Here is a 21907-nt window from a genome sequence, read left to right as displayed (position 1 = left end):
GTCTCCCTATATGCTATATCAACATACAAAGCAAATAAGGTCTGCAGACTAGATTCAGTAACAGGTGCTTCTACCAGAACCCACATTTAAGAGATATGATGCATCAGTGGTGCAAATTCCCCAACAAACCACCACTGTATGTTGCAGACATCGGTGCACAACTTCACCACTCTTGCCCCTCCTGTATATCAGTTATGCACTGTTAGTTCTGGTTTCTGTGGGAACTGATAATGTCCCATATGTTCTTTCTCGGTTGTCTCATGTGATTCTGTGCTTTAGGTGTAATCAGATTCACCGTGCTCATCAGACTGGGTGTAAATGTTGTGTGTTGACTTGGGGTTTGGTACATGTTGTGAGACATGGAGGCAAATGTGATGCTGAGGAGTGTTTTGGTGGAAATGTGTGTGCATAGTTTACGTCCTTGCTGTAATATGGTGTGTGTGTGTGTGTGTGTGTGTGTGTGTGTGTGTGTGTGTGTGTGTGTGTGTGTGTGTGTATTGTAAGGGATCTGTGTACTTGCCGGTACAGTCATGGGTCACTCCGAGGACCCCGGGGCCCCCTGACATTGTCGTCCCGCTCTGGCCCTTGGTGGTCAGTGGCTTACATGATGTGATCCGGTCGCCCTGGTATGCCGAGGTGCGCATGCCCACTAAGAGGACGCAGCGGCTCCATGTGTGTTGAGGCGCATTATTTGGCAACAGACGCGGCAGTGGGGAGGGCCGAAAAAAAGAGGATATCCCCTGGATTTCAAAAAAGCAACGATTTATCGAGGTTAACTGCAGATTAAACATTCCTCGGTCGACCATCGGAGAAGAACGGGCGACAAAGCTACCGAGTAAGTTGACTTAGGTGAAGCCGAAGTTTTTTAGTAAGTGGATCGAGGGGAGCCTTTTATTCGGACTCGTCGAGAGGAGCCAGGTTTTCCTCCACCTATCTGTGACGATAAAGAAGCTGATGGGCTGTTGAAAAGTAACACTTCTCCGCAGAGCCAAAGGTTGAGCACCGGGGAGGAGAGGGGGGGCTCGCCGGGCCAAAAAATATTTTATTTTTCGTTTCCTTAAACACGCCGGCTCGTAAATATGAGCGGCGGACTTGGTTCTGGTCGGTAGAAGTCGGTAAACGAGGTGAGGATTACAACGTTACATCGCCAACGGCTCGTCGGCGGCGGCGGCGAGCTTGGGCCGGTCGGTGAAATTTAGGAGTTCCGACCCGAAGGTTTGTTCCTCGGGAGGGGGCAACCAGGTAAACAGTCCCGGTGAGCCCCGTACAGCGGCACTTTTTTTTTTGAAGGGGCAGCGGGGGTGAAAGTTTGTGCCTCCTTTCCGAACCGACGGTTGTCCCGCATCGGGGGCTCTGCCAGGTCAGCGATTCGGGCTCGGTTCTGGGTTTGTGCGGGTCATGTTGTGACGAGCAGCTGAACGACCGGTCCGGAAGACTTTGTGTAGTTTGACTGGAGCCGGTCACGCTGAGACGTTGGTCGTTTTTTTTTTTTTTTTTAAATGCTAGCTAAAGTGGCTTCGTGTTTTTGTTTGTGCGATGTAGCTAATGTTAGCTCGCTAACTAATAACACGCACACCTCCTCCGAGGCGGTGTCAATAATAAAAAAGCCGGCTAGTTGCACATGTACTGTGGGCAGGGTTTAGTTTTTAAAGGGCTGAGTTTGCTTTGGACGGTGTACTGTTGCTTAATGGTGGACGCTGCTGCCCGCTTTAAGCCCCGTGGCACCAGTGTTGGTTCTGCTATCTGGTAGCTAATCTTCCTACTTCTCTCTGTGACAACCGTAGTCTTCCTCCTCTTAAAGCTGAACACACACACACACACACACACACACACACACACACACACACACACACACACACACACACACACACACACACACACACACACACACACACACACACACACACACACACACACACACACACACTCCCTGTCTCTTCCTCTCACCCAGACAGACACACATTTCCCCACACAGAGTTTGTGCAGCGCTCCAGGACAAAGCTGTGCCTCAGGATTTCTGCCATCGAACCAGTTTTATATCGTAATTTTCTATTGTCTGTTTATCTGCACGCGCTCTGATGGATTCAAAAAGCTTTTTAATATTTAATGACTGAACATGACGGAAGCCGATGCTGCTCATGGTATGTTCACAAAACCACGAGGCGTTTTTGTTGGGAATCTTACAGCTGCTAACTTCATCTGGGATTCTTTTTGTTTATCGCACTTTTGATAAAAAACTGCTTTTGATTGAGTTTATTATTCTGACACTTGCATTGACCGCTTTCTGGCTCGTGGTTTACTAATATTAGACTGTTAGAAAAAGGAACACATTACAGAATAAATTAATGCCATTAAGTTGTCACGTGATTTCTATTGTATTGCTAGTTTATGATTCCATGGAATTAAATAAATCTGCTGATTATTTTCTAATTAATGTCTTGGTTTGTAAAATGATAAATAGTTAGACCAACATCCAGACCCCCAATTATTTCGTTGAATGTTGTGCGTACATTTTCTCACTTTTTGTTGTTGTTGACTAATCAGTCTGCGATTCTACTTCTATATTTTTAGCATTCTTTGCAGTAATTATTGATCAGTTAGTACAACAGCCCGGCATGCCTTGTATACTGTGGATGGTCTGGTGCCAAAGCGAGCTGCTTTTAGGAGACTTTATTGCCTCTTTGTGGTGATCTGGAATGAACCCTCAGTTGTTCATGGGAACAAAGGCCTTGTAAAGTGTTATTTACATGTAAACAATACACAGGTTGCCTTTAGTCAAGGGCTTTTCAGAGGAGAGGAGAGTGTTGTGCTTTGATTCTGGGACTACTGAACTGCTTGTTCTGATTGACAGCGTGGAAGTTGTGCATCCGCAGCGTGATGTGCTGCTTGTACTACCCACCCCAGTGTGTCTGTTTTTTGTAGTATTAAAATTACAAAATCGTATGAGTCAGAAATTGCTCATGAAATTCAGCCTTTCCAGAAAGCACTGTTCCAGTGATCACACACAAGACTGATCCAGAGTCGTTGTGCAATCAGCCACTGTTCTGTAAAGGGTCATCTGTTGGTCGCATTTGAAGCTGCTGCGCATAACTGCTGGGGTCACAGAGCAGCTGTTTGGTCAAGCATCAGAGACTTCATCAAGTATATATGAGCAATTTGCTCATTAATTGCCTTTTTCAGCCTGTTTTGTGTACACAGGGATGTTACCTGCTACAGATTTAAGGTTTTTAACTGAGCTAATCAGTGACCCACAATAGTTTACTGTAGCTGTGACTTGCTCTGGAGCTAATCTGTTCAAATACACTAACTCAGTTTCAATTCTTCTATTGTAGTCAAGCCATGAAAGTTTTGTTTTTTTGTCAGTGCATCATCGCTATCACTGGTTCTTCTGACATATGCAGCCACTTAATGGATAAGAATACTTTGCTGGCGCAGCAGTTTTACAAGGTTGTGTAGCTGCGATGTTGCACTGTTTTTTTGGGGTTTTTTTTGTTTTTTAACCCTGGAGCGATGTAGAAATATGTTTTCACAAGATAAAGGTCTGTCAGTGGGTAAATAAAGTGCTGAACACATACTGTACATGTACCCAGACGTCAGTGATGGTTGAGGAGGGAGTCTGTCGGTGGGAACGAAAGATGATTGAGTGACGGACGGCTGACAGGATCCATGAGTGACTAGATAAATAACCACCTCGAAGCAGGAAGAGAAGACAGAGATGAGCAGAGCTGTGATAGTGGTGGAAACTTGACACCAGCTTAAAGTACGCTTATTCTGCACTGGTGAAAGGCACACTTGTCAAGAGTCAAGTACCTACACAGTGCAATTTGATAATGTGGTGCTGATCGTTGTGATTTAATTACACCACGACTGCTAATTGGGTAATTGAGTTTGATTAGATAAATACTTGCAAAAGCACAACAAAAAGTATTCAAAGACCCATGTGAATTAGCTTATCAAATACAGATTAGCAATTAATGGAGTGTCAAGAATTAAGTGCTAATAATGAACCCGACTAAACTAAACATATTATTTGGTTGTATTTAAGAGCCATATTAACTCTCAAGATGTATCGTATCTTAAAGATATAGTTGGGATGATGATGACAAAGGTAGTGTTTGTTTTCATTATGCTACTGTATCTGGAGTAATGAGCACACAGACAGGCTGAGGGCTGCAACGTTATTGCAAAAAATATTAATTGCAATCAGTTTTGAAACTGTTTATTTATCTAAGCACTGAAGTCATTTTACAAAGCAGGAGCCACAGAGTATTTCCGACAATGCTGTGTCACATTAAAAGTGACTATTGCATACTGATTGAACAACAATTTTGTCATTAGAGTTTTATTACTTTTGGGTGTAGTTGCAACAGCTTATATTTTCTAAAACCTCTCCAAACAGTGGAGCGTTCAAACAGCATACGAGATAAGTTATTTATTTTGTACCTAATTCTCATTAAACATAAATTTGGGTGTCTTTTGTTGTTTGCAAACCTGGCAGCTCTCACCACAGGCATTTAGATTTTTTTAAATAGTATAATTAATTAATAATACATTTGGAAACGCAGTTACAGTTTGGGTTTATGGTTTGGCTCTTACTATAGGGTTCAATAGTGAGACTCAATACATATGTGTTACACTGTCTACCTCAACAGCTACACTGGCTAATTTAGCTTGTACAGATGATTATGGTGCGACAGTTAAAATCACATTTTTCACAGTACAAAAAGTCTCATTGTGGCACATGACATATTTGTACTAGTGGACAGTAGTTGTAAACCAGCTACAGAAGTCTAATTTTCCCAGGAGCTGGATGGGAAATGCCTAGTTACTGTGCAAAGGAGGAGAAATAATGTTTCCGTGGAGATAGTCAAACTTTGTCCCTTGTCAAAAAAGATTTGACAGAAGATGTTTGTTGATACTAGTGAAAGGAATGTAGATGTGAGACTATTGCATTGATGAAAATATATAAGAAGAGTGACGACTAAACAGTCGGCTCAGCAAACTTAAGAACCATGACCACCATCCCTCACTGTGCAATGAAGCCTTTACAGTGCCATTAATGCTGTTTGAGGATTTCCATCTTATTTAAATATTTATCAGGACAATAATGTAGCTCAGATAATTCAACTGTGACTCTTTCATAATCACACGTGCCTCCTGATAAAAATAGTATAATACTGAAATGGACAGTTTGTCTCCATGGCATGAGTTTGTGAAACGTGTACAGTTGAGTTTTCCTTTCAGTTGCTTTCCACTGGTTGCATGTAAGTTCAAGTTCTTGGGTGGGTCAGTGGGTGTCTGATCCACAGTCTGAGTGTGTGTGTGTGTGTGTGTGTGTGTGTGTGTGTGTGTGTGTGTGTGTGTGGGCTTGAGGAGGTGTGTGTAAAGTGCCATGGAGATGAAATGTGAAACCTGTCAGCCATTCAGATCCCTCATTACAAAGATAGGGTCAGTGTCCGTGTAAGGTTGGGTGTGGGTGGTGGTGGGGTGTTGGGTGGTGTTCCTCATGTCTAACTCCCTCCACCAGCATCATTTCACAGCTAAATGCACCACAATTGATACTGTCATCACAACACCCCACTCCACCCCTTCGCACGCACGCACGCACAGACACACACACACACACACACACACACACACACACACACACACACACACACACACACACACACACACACACACACACACACACACACACACACACACACACTTTGTGCACACACTGTATAATGGCTGTCAGTGTGGAAGCCCTGCGCCGGCTCCAGCACCTGAAGGGTTAAAACCAGCTTCAGCTTCTCTCAGTCATACACACACACTGACAGAGTCTCACACACACACACACACACACACCACACACACACTAGCCAACCGGTTTAAACCGGTTCTCAGGAAAAGTGCTTTGTGTGTCCCACTGAATCCTGGGAAGGGTCATGTCATGTGTGTCTCAGTGATGTCAGAGTATTAAAAAAAAAACTTAGTCAGCTCTCTGTTATCAGATGATTGCTGTTCATGCTGCATTGTGACTCTGCATGTATATTGTATAGGTACATCATGGACACACTGAGGGTGCTTTATGATCGCCGCCATAAGCGTTGAGAGAACAGGAGGGGGTAGGAGTGTGTATGTCGTGTGTGTCACTGAGACGTAGCCCAGGTTGTAAGGGTTAATTGTAGTCCTTCTTATCCCCCAAAAAACCACAGCTTCCTGTAGCACGTCGCTGGGCAGACTGAGGGCCTCAGCGCTCTTGGGAGGACTGGGTCTCCATTCTGTAACATGCAGTCATAAATATGATTCAGTATATAACTGTGCAGTGTTTTTTCTTCATGTCATCCTGCAAATAGCAACAATCTTTGCATGTCTGTGGATGTCATTTGTTCTTTCTGTTTGAGATTCTGTGAACTTTGAGCGCAGGGGACAACCTCTCAGTGTGACATGACTTATGGGTCAGCACGTGTACCTTTAAAGCATCTGATAATGACAAAAATCAATTTGAGCGTGTGCACATGCATGATAGTATCCCAGTTTTGAGCCTTGCCTGGTTTTGGTTTTCTTCCGGATGTTAAGTTTACATGGACCCAAGTAGTTGGCATACTTGGTTTACATGATCGTAACTGTATCCAGGTTTCTGCACACTGTACCATGATTGTGCCATTTCTGTACTAACTGAGTTGTAAACACAGTTTGCTTTCTGTCTGCTAAATTTACCTCTTTGCTTGTTTTAGCAACTCTATCCAGACCACTGGTGATGGAAAATGAGGGTAAAAATACTACTTGTGTTCTGCATTATCAAACTCCTGCTTTTCCTTTGCCTCAGCTTATCGATCATTTATTCATGTCATTCATTATTTACCAACATGTTTCTTGTTTTTCTGACTAACTGTTAGGTAACATCAGTTCAAGACAAGCCATTGCACAAGGCAGGGAATGATCAGAGACCTGTAGACAGAGCTTACATGCCCCAGTGTTCATGTTTCTGTCAGAGCTCTCCAGCTAGGGACATTTCTGAAAGTAGGATGTGATGTTTGCATGCACAACACATAACAAGGAAATGCCAAAAACCTGATGATAACAGAGATAAATTGAGATGTTGGCCCAGTTAACAGTTGATACGATGTGTTGTTTGACCACATTAGACAGCAAATATGTCAAAACTGTTTTTGAGCAGCCACACCTGAAAATGTGCTGAACCCTGACCATGGTAGAGAGGATGGAGATGAAATAAACGTTTATATAAAGGTGCATACCTTTTGACAGCTCTCCTGGAAGGCATTTGTGGTGTTAAACTCTGCTGTACACACATAAAGTGGCAGAAAAGCGAGAGAACTAGAGCAAGAAGTTCAAACCAGATGCTGTGTAAAGCGGCTGATCAGATTGGCTGTTTAGAGAAGAGAGTCAGTCAATGTGTAATGATTTTGACCACTGTATTCTCAGTACTTTTTTGCCCTTCCCAACGTGTTAATAACTGTACAAGCTTAGGAACCGCATCTTTTTATACGTGTGTGTAAGAGACGCTGCATGAAAATAGTGTATTTTTTGTACAGAGAACAGTGTGATACGCCATTATCCAAACCATCAAGGTAAACATGTAATGACTGATGTGGTCTTCCATCTCCCTGTGTCTCCTCTCTCATTTCTGACCTGAGGAATGGGAATGGGCAGCCACTGCAGGGATAACGTGTGACACTATGTACCACGTACTGGTGCACTTTTGTCAGGGCACAAGTACACTGTGTAGCGCTCGTCTGTCTGACACAGCGAGCCGCCGTACGTCTTTGTCTCCGCTGCTGCTGGCGTGACAGCATCTGGTGGGACTGAACGTGCTGAACAGGAGATCGTACTTGGAAAGTAAAGGTGCCTGACTCGGAGAGGGAAAGGTATACACAAACTGGAGGCTTTAAAACCATTAAAAAATAATTCCACTTGAACACATAGATGTCACTAAAATCTGTGGATTTATGAGTCAGTGTAAATATTTGAACAGACATCATGCTTCTGTTAATTTTAGATATTCCCCAAATCCCTTTTAAGTCTGACTTGATTACAGTGTTGTCATGTTCTTCCAGCTTTCAGGGTTTTTTTTGTTTGGTACTAAACACTGAGCACCTACTGAGTACTCCTATGTTTTCTTTTCTTTTGGTTTTTGGTTCAGACTGAAATTATGGTAATTGGATGTGTTGGAATTACACTTGAGTCAACATCTTGGTCATGTGACCACGCTAATCCAACATGTTTTGTCTGGGGGCCATTTTAGTCAGGCTTTGTCCCTTGCAGCAGATTCAAGGTCAGTTTTGTCTGCTTCAGTACTGAATGATAGGTTCACAATCATGACTGCACTTTGAGTAAAATAGCATCATAGTTTATTATTGGGTGAGAGCTCTGTAGTGTAGATTTAGCCTATCAAGGTAACACTAAGAGAATAATAAGAGATTAAAATTGTAAAAACACACGCAGTGCAGCTGTGATATTTAAGAAGACTGTAATTACATTTATTTTGAACTTGAGTAAACTGTATACGCTGAGAAATATTAATGGTCTACACATTGCCGGGTTTGCCTTGGTTGCTGATAGCTTTACAAAAGAATCTAGTTTTGGCGATGTGGAATATGCTGTTCACAATTTATTTGTCTCGCTCTATTCAGACCTGACATCAGTATGACAACAAATTTATTTTTTTCATGTATCCTTTCCTAGAGCTGAGCATTTGTTGCTAAATAACTTGACTGATGCTTCTGATGATTTTTATGTCATTATTTTCAGCTGACATTTTAACTACTTTAAGCTCTTACTTTGACCAGTTTTACTTCTTTCCGGACCTACCTATCTTTTTTTTAATCTCAGTGCCTACAGAGTTTAAACTTGACACTACATTTTTAACTACATTCAGAGATTGCACTACCGCAGTTTTCTAGTGTTTAAGCTCCAGCACTATTTTACAACTATTTTACAAGCAAATAAGTCATATTTAAAGACCTACGCCAGCTGCTTCAACTGACTTCTCAACTGCTTTCAGTGATTCTACATTTTAGGTCGCGTGAAGTGGTTTACAACCTGCTGTTTTCAGTATGAATTTCAAAATTTCTGTGATCCTTTTGGAAGTGACTCCATTCTGGTTTGTCTTGTAGACCAGTGACTTCAGCAAGCTTGTCATTAAAAAGCTTTCTATTTATATTTAGTGTGCTTGGGCCACGTATTCTGTTTGTCACCATATTTGCCGGTTCTGACTCGGATTGTATTATATGGTTGTCTGTTGGTGTGAAATGTGACATTGAACTTTGGTATGGGAAAAGACTTAGTTTAAATTTAGTCTTAGAAAGGATCTAATTCATTAATTAATTGATGATGATGATAATTCATTATAGTTGAGTAATATTAATAAACAGAAAAATGCCAAGATGTTCATATTGTGGTTTCTTAAATGTGAATATAATTATGGTTTCTTTACTCTAAAAGTAAACTGAAAACTATTGTAAACTGTACAGTAAAATGAAATCTTCTTATCTTGGGATTTGGAAAATAGATCAACATTTGTAGCCATTTTCTGACTTTTTATAGAACAAATGAATAATAAATTAATCAAGAAAATAACTGACAGATCAGTCGACAAGGAACATAATTGTTAGTCGCAGTTTGAATATTAAACAATTGAGATGATACAGTTGTTAATTTCCTGTGTCTGCAGGGGATGTCTGAGGAGGCTGTCCGCCAGACACGCAGCCAGAAGAGGGCGCTGGAGAGGGAGGCTGCTCCACCGTCTGGAGAACCCTCCAATGCTGACAATGAAAGCAAAAAACCTAAACTGGACCCATCTGAACCTGAAACAGAGGAGCAAACTAAACCTAAATCCGACCTTATAGTGGCACAGGATGGCGAGAGCCGGACTACAGCTACATCAGAGCTCGAGAAGGAGCAGGAGCAGGGTCAGAAAGGCTCGCCATTACCTTTAGCGTTACCCTTGGCCTCGCAGCCGGTGAAGGATGACCAGGATCAGACCCAGAGACAGCAGATGGTTGAACCCAGCTCAGACAATCGGACTGACTGCAATGATAAAGGCGGCAAGGCCAGGACAGAGCCGGCAATGGATACTAGGAGCCGGGTCCGACAGACAGAGCCAAAGGCGTCCAGTGGCATGCTGGCTGCAGGGGAGGTGAAGGCCACCATTAAAGTGGAAGTTCAGACGGGAGAGCAGCCCGTGGACATGAGCACCTCCAAAGGGTGAGAAGCACTATATTGTAAACTCTGTTGAGCCGTGACAACCTCATGGAGCAGTGAGGGAAAAAAGTAATGATGTGAATATGCTGAAAACTTCTACACGAGTCATGTGGCTTGTCTGGAAGACTGCCGGCTCCTTGTCTAGACTTTCTGTCCTAAAAACTTCACTTATGGGAATTAAAGATAAATGGCACTTCATTTGTGTATGAAAAGACCAAAGACATGTTTTAAAGTTACTTGTGTAATCCTGATGTTCTTTAAACCTAATGGGATGGGCGGTGGTGGGGTGGTGGGGGTTTGCATGTCCTGTGCTCAGATGTGATGTTTAACTTTATCTTTTAGTCTACCTCCATTTTCCCCCTACTCACCACCTGAACCCTAAAAACTCCCCTCACACAAAATGAAGCCGTGTGTCACAAACTGGTTCCAGCCGGTTGTTGCCATGGTTTCCACAGTGGAAGGAACAGCAAGGGGAGGAGGGGGGTGGAGGAGGGTGGTAGGGGTGGGGGTGGGGGTGGGGGGGAGGAAAAGTGAACATGTCACGTGATGATGACTTTGAGGTCACGTGACTTCTTTGGAAGAGTAGTGATTAATCCACAGGAAGTGATGATGACGCTAAGCCCTGAGGAGAGACTAACACACACACACACACACACACACACACACACACACACACACACACACACACACACACACACACACACAAGGAGGACGGCGAGCAGAGACGGGCCTCACGTTGCCGTGTGTTGACTTTAACAACTTCCCGTGCAACACAGAAATTCATAATCTGTGTAATCACGGTGCCAGCCTCGTTTTTATTTGAACGTTGCTCCTGTTCTTCAGTTTTCAATTGCCACCAGTTGAAGAATTTAGGTCATATGCTCTCACATATAGCCTGCAGTTGAGCTAGTCGCTTAGCAGTAGATGCTATATGTGTCGGGAGGGGGTGTGAGGAAAACAAGCATAATGATGTGATTTTTTTTGTAGACATAAGCGAGGGTCGATCCAAACTGCCTCCAAGATTCCCACTCGTTTTAATTTCCTTAGCGTGCCTCGTATGACTTATTTAGCCTTCTACAGGTCACCCCCAAATGCCTCAGACGCCTGCTATGCCCTGTCACAGTATCCTGTTTCAACAGGAAATATGTGCTTTCTAACAGCCGCTTCATTGTGACTTAAAGACCTTTACTGGACCTTTAATGGCCTACCTTGCCCCTCCTTGGCATTTAAGAGTATACCTCTGTTCCTGAAACAGCAGCATCATGAAGAGAAGCTCTGTGGAGAGGTGTCGGGACTTCTTAGATTATAGAGGAGCAGATGAACCAACGTCCATAAATTATAGCTGTGGTTGAGGAGCAGACCTCGGTGAATACAGACATTAGTAATGGATGTTAATATTTCAGCTGGTGTAGGTGTAATTTATGTTGCCTCAAACAGCCATAAATGTTTTTAACCTCCTCAGCCGCACTGGATCTGTCACTACAAACTACATACATACATTGCAGTTGAGCATTGTTTAAACCCAGCTAACAAATGTATATTGTAGTTGTGATTCCATTGCTTTCAAAATGACCAAATATGCCTTCTTTAAGGCATTAAGAAAAAATGTTTTTTACGGAGTGATGCTGCCAGAAACAACTCATGTTATAGAGTAATTCCTGTTTATGATGTGAAATAGAGAGGTGGAATGAGCTCATATAGAATATTAGTGATACTGTCAGTTGTAAGTTGATTTTAAGAACCTTTAATCTATTAAAGGGAAATGAAATGGATGTTGAGAAATGAAATATCTTAAACCTTTTTGCTGTGGTGTTAAAAAGTACATTTAAATTTAAATCTTAAGTTTGAGCAACAGTTGTGAGGTAACTGGTGTAATCCTCTTTAGTGTTCATGACATACTGTTTTAGTGCCTAGTTTATGTACTGAAAATACTGAACTATAAAAGTGAATGTCCTTGTCCCTCTTTCCTGCAGCAGTATAAAAAGAGAGAAGCGCCCTCCGTCCCCTGAAGATGACGATGTCATTATCTTGTCTGATAATGACTCCCCCAGTCCACCGATGAATGGCCTGAGCCACTTTAAGGAGCTCGACACAGACCTCCTCATGGTGAGACCAAGCTAGAAATCATGCATTTAATGTGGAACTTGGGACTAAAGTTAAATTGTACGGTTGGACAGTTAACTGAAAATTAATCAAGTTTTTTGCCTTCCATAAATAAATCGACAGCTGCAATATTGAAGTTTAAAATGTGTGCTCTCTTCATTGACACCTAGAAAACCGACCATGTGGTAAAATCTGACGTTAGAATGCCCTAGATTACTCTTTCAGTGTAATTTTTGGTCACACGATCTGAGTAGCTTGCAATAACATTAGTAAGTTATAGTTTCTATCAGTAAACAGATATTCAGCAAGTGAGGTGATTCTGGAATTATTGTTTTTACATTTTACGTCTAAGAAATGAACAGCATTCAGGTGAGGAATAATTCTTATTTTAAATAATATTTTGATTTGCAAAGATTTGTACATTAGCTGAAAAGTAGCAAATAATGGAAGTAAAAGCAGTCCTCTGTTTATTCAAATGTGAAAGTGCAAAAAAACATATTTTGTCCTTAAAATCAGTGACTAATTGTTACAGATAATTATAATCAATATTAATCTAATAACAGGATTATCATTTTGGTCATAATCACGCAACCCCATTAAATGATAACATAGACCTTTGCTGTGAGCTTTGCCACAGCTTTAAAATTGGGGAAGTGGGTCCATTCAGTGCTGGGGTGTGCACAAGCTATTTTTTTAACCTCTATTCACTGTTGGCCTTCCATTGATGCTCAGCTGGAGCAACTTAAAGTAGGCGTGCAGACCCGGGGTTAGTGGTTCAGGTAACATTTTAGTTACATGAAAGTAGTTTTTATTTTTGTCATGTGAGCAGTGTAAGTGATGTTTTTTATTTGTTGAGTGCAGAAGAGCAGCCCAGCAGAGAGGGAGTGCATTATCAAGCAGCTGAAGGAGGAGCTGAGACTGGAGGAGGCCAAACTGGTGCTGCTGAAGAAGCTTCGACAGAGCCAAATACAGAGAGACACCCTGCAGAAGGTAAGCAGCACTTCCACATCCCCACAACATATGTGTCTCTAAAACGATGTTTCTTAATCCTAAAGGGTATCCTCCTTTATTAGTTTATTGCACATTTTGTTTGTCAGAATAATCAGGAATATTTAGAAATTACAGTTAATTTGATGTTAATAACTGAAGTCGGTATTTCTAATGGAATATATAAAGTGCTGAAATTGCATATTATTAGAACGATGAAGGTGTCAGATATAACTTTATCGATTTGTGATTTAAGCACTAGCATCATAGAGGAACACAGACAAGTTAGCTTACGTTTTTAGATGATGTGTTGGTTGTTGAGTTGATTGCCAGCTGGTGTTTGCAGAGTTCATGTTTGACTGTTTGACCTTCTATTTTAGCAAAATGCAGTCATGTCTTTGTCGTCTTTAAAATGAATAAAGGTTTGGGAAATAGTGTTAAATAAGGCCTCTGCACACTGTGCGATTTAAAAATTTTTAGTTCTCAGCTTGCTACACTGTACAGCATGAATCTAATAATCTTTGGCCACAACATGAAGTTTGCTGTGTGCAGATTGTACGTTGAAAAGCAGCTGAATCGCAGCCTATGATGTACGTGAGTCAACGTGAATGCGCAATAAGCGTGCGCCGTCCATCCATGAAAAATAAACAACCGGAGCATGTACAGAGCACCTACAATCACAGGGAAACTAGCGAAACATTAAGAGATTTAATTTTTATTTATTTAATAACATACACTAAGTGCCGTTGCCACTATTTACAGCGGTTTTGTGTGCGTTTGCTAGCTGCTAATGTTAGATTACTAAGCTGCAGTTCTGCCGCTATATCCTTCGATGCTTCGTTCTTTTTTGTCCGGTTGTGGTACGAGCTGGAGGACATGTCAAAAAGGCAGAGCTTCTGCTGCCACAACTCTACTTTGCTTAAATCCCACATACTTGTTCTGATGCGTTTTGCCATTGTCGCCACAAATCATCTATTTGGGTTTAGCGCCGAAAATCGCACAGTGTGTAGAGAGCGGTGGAAATGCAAGGGTGTCCACAGGCAGTCTGTTACCCCCGACACCAAAAATAACCAATTCATTCTTGAAGCATGTTAATGTTGCACTGCTTTCCTTATCAAATTGGCAACAGAAATTGTCCAACCAATGACAGTTTGGTGGGTAAGACTGCAGCCCTACAATACAGAATCGTAATAGAAGGAATCGGAGGAATCTGACTTTTTTGGGGGAAACTGGCTGCAGTTATACTGAACAAGAGTTGTCTGATGAATGTGAGTGATTGCTGGAGCTGATTTTGACACTGTTTTGCTGTTAGAAGAAGGCTTTGGTGTGGGTAATGAGATCTTCACAGCACAATTTGAGTAGATATTCTCTGGTTGTGCACACCAACAACTTCATCACTAGTCTCTGTAGCAGATTGCAAATGGCTTCCCAGATGGACGAGCCAGATGTGGTAACGCTGGGCTCAGGTGATGACATGTAGTCTGTGGTCATGTGGCAGATTCTCCGGTGTACCACGCTGTCTTAAACGATTACTTAGACGACAAATGCAGGAGTGTCTGGCTACCACCATAACTGACATGGCAGCATTCTGCATATCAGCAGCCTGTTCTTGTCTGTCTCTTCTCATCTGTGGCATCGTGTTATTTGAATAAAACTGCATTTTAAGATGTCCTTTCATAGTCACTGGTCAAAGGAGTGTCTGTGTGCTGGTCACTATCTGATCATTGTCCTTTGTAGCCACAACCGACAAGGGTGTGGATTAACTCAGTGGTCAAGAATTTATCATCAGTTCAACAGCACAAGAACAGTTTGTGTACAATTGGCTAAGTTTAACCCTTTTTTAGCTGCAACAGTAGAGATGAGATGAGAACTTTTTCTGTAAGTCATCACCATTCTGCATTTATAAATCATTATATCTGTGGTGACTAACAAATAGCAAAAAGTTTAGATAAGGCTCTTAGTCAGAATTTGCTAAAATATATGGCTTCTTAGTAACATATTTGACGCCTAAATGTTGCTTTTATTGCACATTATCACAAGGTCCCTGGCTGTTGATTAGTAGCAAGATAGACAGTTGGTTTGTGACTTAAACAATGAGCGGGACACTGATCCGTGCGTGCTGTTTAAGATATTGTTGTTGTTTTTTTTCAGCCTTCAAGTTTATCGGGCTCCTCTGCTCCTCCTCCTCTAATTCGAGGAACTATTACAAGCAATAAAGGCTCCCAGCAGGTAAATGATCTAGTACCACACTTACATTCAGGTATAGTATCAGTGTGAAAGCACAATCATACAGTAGTTGACATAATTTTTATTTTTTTTATTTCTTTGATTAGATTTTGACAGGGAGGAGTTCAGGAACAGTCATCCCTCCACCTCTGGTGAGAGGAGGGCAGCAGGTGTCATCTAAACATGGCTCCCAGATCATCATGCCGCCTCTGGTTAGAGGGGCACAGGTGAGTCAAGGGGAACTGTTCTTAAGACTATTATCAAGATATGAATCGGCTATTCTTTATATATTTCAATCTCGTCTTTGTCAGGGTAATGATAGCCTGAGGTGTTCAGTCTTACTGCAGTCTTTCACTCTTGAGAGACAAACTGCAGGGAAATGATTTTACTTAAACTCAGGACTGATTTCTCTTTGCGCCTCTCTCTCTCTGTGTGCTCTTTGCTTTGGTGCTTTTGATGTCCCTCCCCTGTCCTCCACTACCTGTGTCTGTGATGGTCCTCCGTGTCGCCCCTCTCATTGTCCTGGTTAGCCCATCTCTGTATCTCCACAGCAGATCCAGGCTCTCCGCCAGCAGCAGCAGCAGCAGCAGTTGGCAGCCTCTGGAGGCTCAGGGTCAGCACCGCCTCCTCTGCTGCTGGGCCCCAGGACCTCAGCCCCTGCAGGCCAGAGAGGCATGGTCCAACAAGGCCTCATCAGAATCAGCAATAGTGCCAACACGCTGGTTAGTATCTCACCGGTGTCTCAAACTTTAAGAAAAAGAAAAGTCAACACAAGTCTTTCACTAACTTAGCTAGAGGATATCCTAATTTATCACACTGAAGTAAAAATACTGTTTCTTTGCCCACATTTGCTGTTTATGGTTAAAGGTGCTGGTGTTAGAACTGAGAAAATAAACAAAAAAAAACTTTGACTTCAGTTGTTGCTATTTCTTATACACATTTCACTTAACATTTAATTTACTGTGTGTCAGTCAAAAACTTCAACTGAAGGTGGAGTACAGTTGCAGAAAGGTGTACGAATTTATTTGAACAATTCAGCATTGCCTCTCTCTACCTCTTCTGTCCCTCTTAGCCCGCCGGCCAGCAGGCTGATAAAGAGCCAGGTTCTGCTAAAGGTTCCTTCCCGTTAAAAGGGAGTTTTCTCTTGCCACTGTCGCCTTAGGGCTGCTCTGGGGGTCAGGCATATGGGTTCTGTAAAGCGTCTTGAGACAATTTGACCTGTAATTGGCGCTATATAAATAAAATTGAATTGAATTGAATTCCTTGTTATTGTATTTGCATTTAATAAATAGCCAGTTACGATAACCATAAATTTGTATTATTACAGTGTGTTAAATTATTAAGTAGTACAGAAGACACGTTTGGAACAGATTTATCAAATTAATATGAGATGTCTAGCTTTAGCTGGAATGTTTCCTTGTTGTAAAATCAAGAACTGATGGACGCATGTGTGGGAACCAATCAGAAAGGAAAGTGCTGTGGCCTTTAACTGTTGTATTCATGCCTATTAACGTCACAGAATTTTTAATTACATATTAGCTGTTGTAAACCTGACACACTTACTGTAAGCAACTTTTTTTGGAATTATGATTTGAAAACACTTAATGAAGCATCAGGTGTTGTAGTTTGAATTACAGTAGCTTGCTAACATGAATAGTATGTTATTGGACTTTACAAGTTCTGGACAGGTTGACTAAGCATGGGATTAAATTGAAGATTGTATCTTTGGTATGCAGCATCATGTCTGTACACGAAATGATCAGATGACTGTTGAATTTAAATCACATTTTCACAAAGTTCTTTTAAAGATCACACAAGATAATACATGACTGTCACTTTTGAAATATCTGATTGACTTTTAATAGGTCCCCTATGAAAACAAAGCCAAATCAGTATATTTAAATGTATTAAATGCCACAGTAATCATATACTAAGCTGTGAATTTCATTCATTCATTTAGCATTTCATCTTTAGTCCAGCAGGAGTTTCAAACCCCCTGTGTTCTGAGATCATTCAAAACTTCGTAGTTGAATAACACTATTGGCCATTTGTTAACTGTGTTACTCAAAAAAGTAAAAGAGAATATGGTTTTGGCTGAAGCTTTAAGAATGTTGTGTTTTTCCCGCCTTTCCTTTTTCAAAGGGCTCGCCATCCGGTTTGAAAGGCTCTTCCTCAGGAAGCAGTGTGTCTGTGGTAAGCGTGAATGACTCCCCAGCCAGTCGCCAAGCTGCAGCTAAACTCGCTCTGCGCAAACAACTGGAAAAGACCCTCCTGGAGATCCCCCCACCCAAGCCACCTGCCCCAGAGTTTAACTTCCTACCCTCAGCAGCCAATAATGAGTTCATCTACCTGGTGGGACTGGAAGAAGTGGTACAGAATCTGTTGGATACAATCCACAGAGGTGTGTGTGTGTGTGTGTGTGTTTGTTTTTTTTCCATTCTGGTGGCTTTTGTTTACATGTTGTAGAAAAAAATCCTGGGATTAATTGTAATTTCTCAGTTGAAAATGTGTCGAATGTTTCCTCTAAACTGCGAAGATTTGCTGCTTTTCTGTGGTCTATGTATCGTAAACAGAACATTTTTAGATTCTGGGTTCAAAAAGACAAAGCAAATTTGACATCACTGTCAGCTTTATTATAATTGCAATACGTACTCAACAGCAAAAATTCCAAACAAATACGATTTAATTATGTGTTTGCCTGTATATTTTTCTAGTGCATTTTTTTATATGATGCAGTACATTCACTTCTGTTTATTTTTGCTCATTGCCTCCGTTTGTCCCCTCTTTCTCCATCCAGGAAAGACAGGTGTAGCACAGTCCAAGCCCTCTGTCAGAGACCCTTACATCTGCACCCAGTGCACCACTGACTTCACCTGCCGCTGGAGGCAGGACAAGGCAAAGGGCGGGGTAGTGCTCTGTGAAGACTGCATGTCATCCAATCAGAAAAAGGCTTTGAAAGCTGAGCATACCAATAGGCTGAAAGCTGCATTTGTCAAAGCACTGCAACAAGAGCAAGAAATCGAGCAGCGTATTATTCAGCAGACATCCTCGCCAGTCTCCCACAGTACCTCGTCATCCTCTTCATCTGCGTCTTTGTCGATGAAGGCAGAGCAGCTGGTGTCTCAGCAGCTGAAGCAGGCTCAGGCCAGAGTGTCGTCCCTCCAGCACCACCACCAGAGCAGCCGAGGAGCCAACATCCTTCATCATCACTCCATCAAGCAGGTTGGACACACTCCTTTTAAGAAAAATGCCTGTGGGGTCCATGCCACAGTAACTCAACATCTTTGTGTGTTCACTCCCCCTCAGAGCTCGCAGGGCCACCTGTCACATGGTGTCTCATCAGTGGGGGTAAGAGGCGTCCCCCACTCCTTCTCCTCCTCCTCCCAGCTGCAGAGTGCAGTGGCGGCCGCAGCCTTGGTCAGCCGGCCAGGTAAGCATGCCCATGTTCCCCACCGCTCTGTCCAGAGTTCAAAGGTGAGCAGCAGTGGGATCGGCGGCGGCAGGAATATCAGCGGAGGTAGTGCATCATCCAGTGCATGGAAGAAGCAGAGCAACAGCAACACAGGTAGACTCACATAAATAGCAGCCCAACTCTGGCGCCTGACATCTGCTCTCTTTCAAATTCCTGTCTGGTCCAAAAGCAATCCTTGAACATCCTAAATCCTAAATTTTCTAGTTCTGAGAAGTCTTTAAAAAAGTGCAATCAATAAACTCACACATCAGAGTAAAAACAAAACACGGTTGAACATGTAGGAGGAAATGTTTTCGGACAAGGCAATCCCACTCTCCAGTCCCCTCCTTGGAAAAAAATCTCCATTTTCCTACTGTAGTTCCTCGGTTTGGTGGTTTAATACTTTTCCTGGGTGTCACTACTACACACTACCGTAGAGTAGAACTCTGTCATTTTTCCTTTTGTGTTTGTCTGTGTCGTGGGGACATTGGTGGCTTTGTATTCAGGTGTTACACAAAATCACACAGCATTTTTCTTATTCAAATAAAAAAAAAGCACCAACGGCATGCAGCTCGCCTCACTCCCTGACCTGCTTCTCTGGTGCATGTTCGCAGGAGTGACTATGGCCTACGTGAACCCCAGCCTGACGGGTCACAAGACGTCAGCCACCGTGGACGCTCGTCAGAGGGAGTACCTGCTGGACATGATCCCCTCTCGTTCGTCGATCTCGCAGACTGCAAACACGTGGAAATAATTAAACAGTACTCTGCTATTCATAATTACATTTTTGTCCAAGTTCTTCAGCTCCAATAATGTGGTCCACAGCACCCCTGCAGGACTGTTAAGCAATTACAATCTCTCAAAGTGAAGAAACGTTCCTGAATTACCTTTGTATGATTGTTGTTTTAGTTTTCTTATTTTCTGTTGTTTATTTTTGAGGTTCGCTGTTCTTGGATAATTGTGCATAAAACATTATGATTTGACGGGGGCAAAGAAAAAATAAATACTTGAAGGGCTTCCTCTGGGCTCTGTCCTCCAGACTGGGTAGTTGATGTGTGATAAGAGGTTATGTTGCTGTGAGTACCTTCATAAAAATGAGGACTCTTTTAGGCTTACTAGCCCTTTCTATCATGATGTGGGTCAAATGAACCCGAACTTTTGACACTTGAATGGTTATAATCATACTCAAGAGTTCACATTCAACAAAATATACATTTATTTCAAGTAAAAACAAAATAACCAAGTTGTAAAATTTTCAGTACATCACCGGTGTAGTTAAAGGTTTGAATTTATTTTGTATTTACAGTAAGTTATTTGTTTTGGGTTTTTTTTTTCTTTTTGACTGATGTTAAAAATCACTCTGTATATTGTGGTTTCCACAAATGAAGAGTTTATTCTAGCTTTGTTTTTATTTTTATTTTTTTCCTGTTTAACAGCATGCCTAACCTTAAGCCCATTTTGCACCTTAGCTGATGAAGCGTGGTGTCTTTGCTTAATTCATCTGTAATTACCATCTGTAATTTGCTTATTTTGTAATAATGTCAACATTGTAAGATTATTTTGAGTCATCACTGAGAAAATGCAAACTCTGAAGGAGCTGAATTTGCCTCACTAGAGCCTACGATGTTCATCCTGAATCCACGGGATAAACAACACGTAATCGTGAGTCCGTTCTTAAAGGAAACATCTCCCAGCTACCAAGACTCTGGATTAGACCATCTTTATCTTGTACCCCTCACCATAATTGCATAATTTCTCTGCTTTCCAGTAATCTTAATTGCATTTGTACAAACTTATGTTAAAATTTATTTGGTTTACTTTTTTTTCCTAGCTCCTAAAGAAATAAAAAAATATAAATTTTAAAGTGCTGCATTTGTTTGTTGTTTTGGGATAACATGACATGATGGCATCTAGAATCCAAACTCACATTTCCATTGCTTTCTCACATACTAAGGATGATGAATCCATTCCCTGGCGATAACTGTTGCATCTATAGACAATTGTGTCAGGGAGGTTATCAAAGGGTATCAGAGTGTCCTTCCAAAGCCAGAGATTCCTCCAGTGTCGGTCCAAAGTGAAAGAGGAGTTAAGGAAATTAAATTCAATGCAAGCAAGAAAGCACAAGAGGATAATGGAAATTTTAATAAGCAAAAATGAAGCATAAAGCATAAATCTAGAAACAAATTGGCGGTTTTTAAGTGAAAATGGAACACAGAAAACATAAGAAATGCAAAAAATTTAGCACACCCACACCCTGCCTTTATGCATGTGCATCAAAATCAGTTTAAAGGTCACATGTAGTAGTGGATTGTTACTAAGAAAATTTACTCAAGAACTCAAATAAATAACCGTACTTAAAGTATATTTGCACCTCACTACATCTGTTTGACCGATATATTTGCACGTAAAATTCAATCAGGATTTTACTGAAAGTAGCTCAAATGAAGTTTATCTAACTACCTTTACAACTTCAAAATGCTACTGATACGTTTATGCATGACTCAAAATAATACACATAACATTTAACATCACATGAAGTTTGTCTTTGCTTCAGTGGAATATTTGTGTACTTTTTCTGAAATAGAATTTTAAATGCAAGATGCACTTGGAATATTTTTTTTGCAATGTGATGCTGCGACTTTGGAAAAGGATGTTGATACTTCTGAGGTCCGTGTAAGGATCTGGTAATTGGATTTTCTGTTCTGAAACGGGTAGTGAAAAACAAAAAACGAGTGGTTATTTGATTTTCGTTTTAAAATACAGAAATTAAAATTGAAATACAAGGCGTTTTTCCTTTTCATTATCAAAAAGGGATATACGATTTTTTTTTTAAAAAATGCTTTGATTTTCGCTTTATATTTAGAATAACAAGAAAGTAAAATCAGTAAGAGACAGAAACGAAAAAAGGTCCGTTTTTTCATTTTCTGAGAC

The 21907-nt window shown here is 41.4% G+C and overlaps 1 protein-coding gene across 10 annotated transcripts; it reads left to right on the top strand.

Annotated features, from left to right (window-relative positions):
• Window positions 1–678: 678 nt before the first annotated feature.
• On the top strand, window positions 679–20840 carry LOC111572313 (transcriptional repressor p66 alpha-like). 10 transcript variants are annotated; one of them, XM_023275926.3, is made up of 11 exons: window positions 679–835; window positions 9680–10212; window positions 12183–12315; window positions 13174–13302; window positions 15451–15528; window positions 15633–15752; window positions 16056–16247; window positions 17668–17926; window positions 18323–18747; window positions 18832–19090; window positions 19591–20840. In XM_023275926.3, the coding sequence occupies exons 2-11, from the start codon at window positions 9683–9685 to the stop codon at window positions 19728–19730; spliced, it is 2265 nt and encodes a 754-aa protein (XP_023131694.2). In that variant the 5' UTR covers window positions 679–835; window positions 9680–9682; the 3' UTR covers window positions 19731–20840. The 10 variants fall into 10 exon arrangements, with proteins under 10 accessions (XP_023131694.2, XP_023131697.2, XP_023131695.2 ...); XM_023275929.3 differs by lacking the exon at window positions 679–835 and adding an exon at window positions 982–1124; XM_023275927.3 differs by lacking the exon at window positions 679–835 and adding an exon at window positions 1091–1242.
• Window positions 20841–21907: the final 1067 nt, after the last annotated feature.

This window comes from Amphiprion ocellaris, chromosome 10 (genome assembly GCF_022539595.1).
Source record: "Amphiprion ocellaris isolate individual 3 ecotype Okinawa chromosome 10, ASM2253959v1, whole genome shotgun sequence".
Lineage (NCBI taxonomy): Eukaryota > Metazoa > Chordata > Actinopteri > Pomacentridae > Amphiprion > Amphiprion ocellaris.
The sequence above is the reverse complement of the archived record's forward strand: the minus strand, read 5'-3'. Positions and strand labels throughout refer to the sequence as shown.

Excerpts from the sequence above, each read along its gene's own strand:
- LOC111572313 (XM_023275924.3), top strand. Across the intron at positions 10,213-12,182 it reads GACATGAGCACCTCCAAAGG|CAGTATAAAAAGAGAGAAGC; the intron begins GTGAGAAGCACT and ends TCTTTCCTGCAG. Across the intron at positions 15,529-15,632 it reads GCAATAAAGGCTCCCAGCAG|ATTTTGACAGGGAGGAGTTC; the intron begins GTAAATGATCTA and ends TTCTTTGATTAG.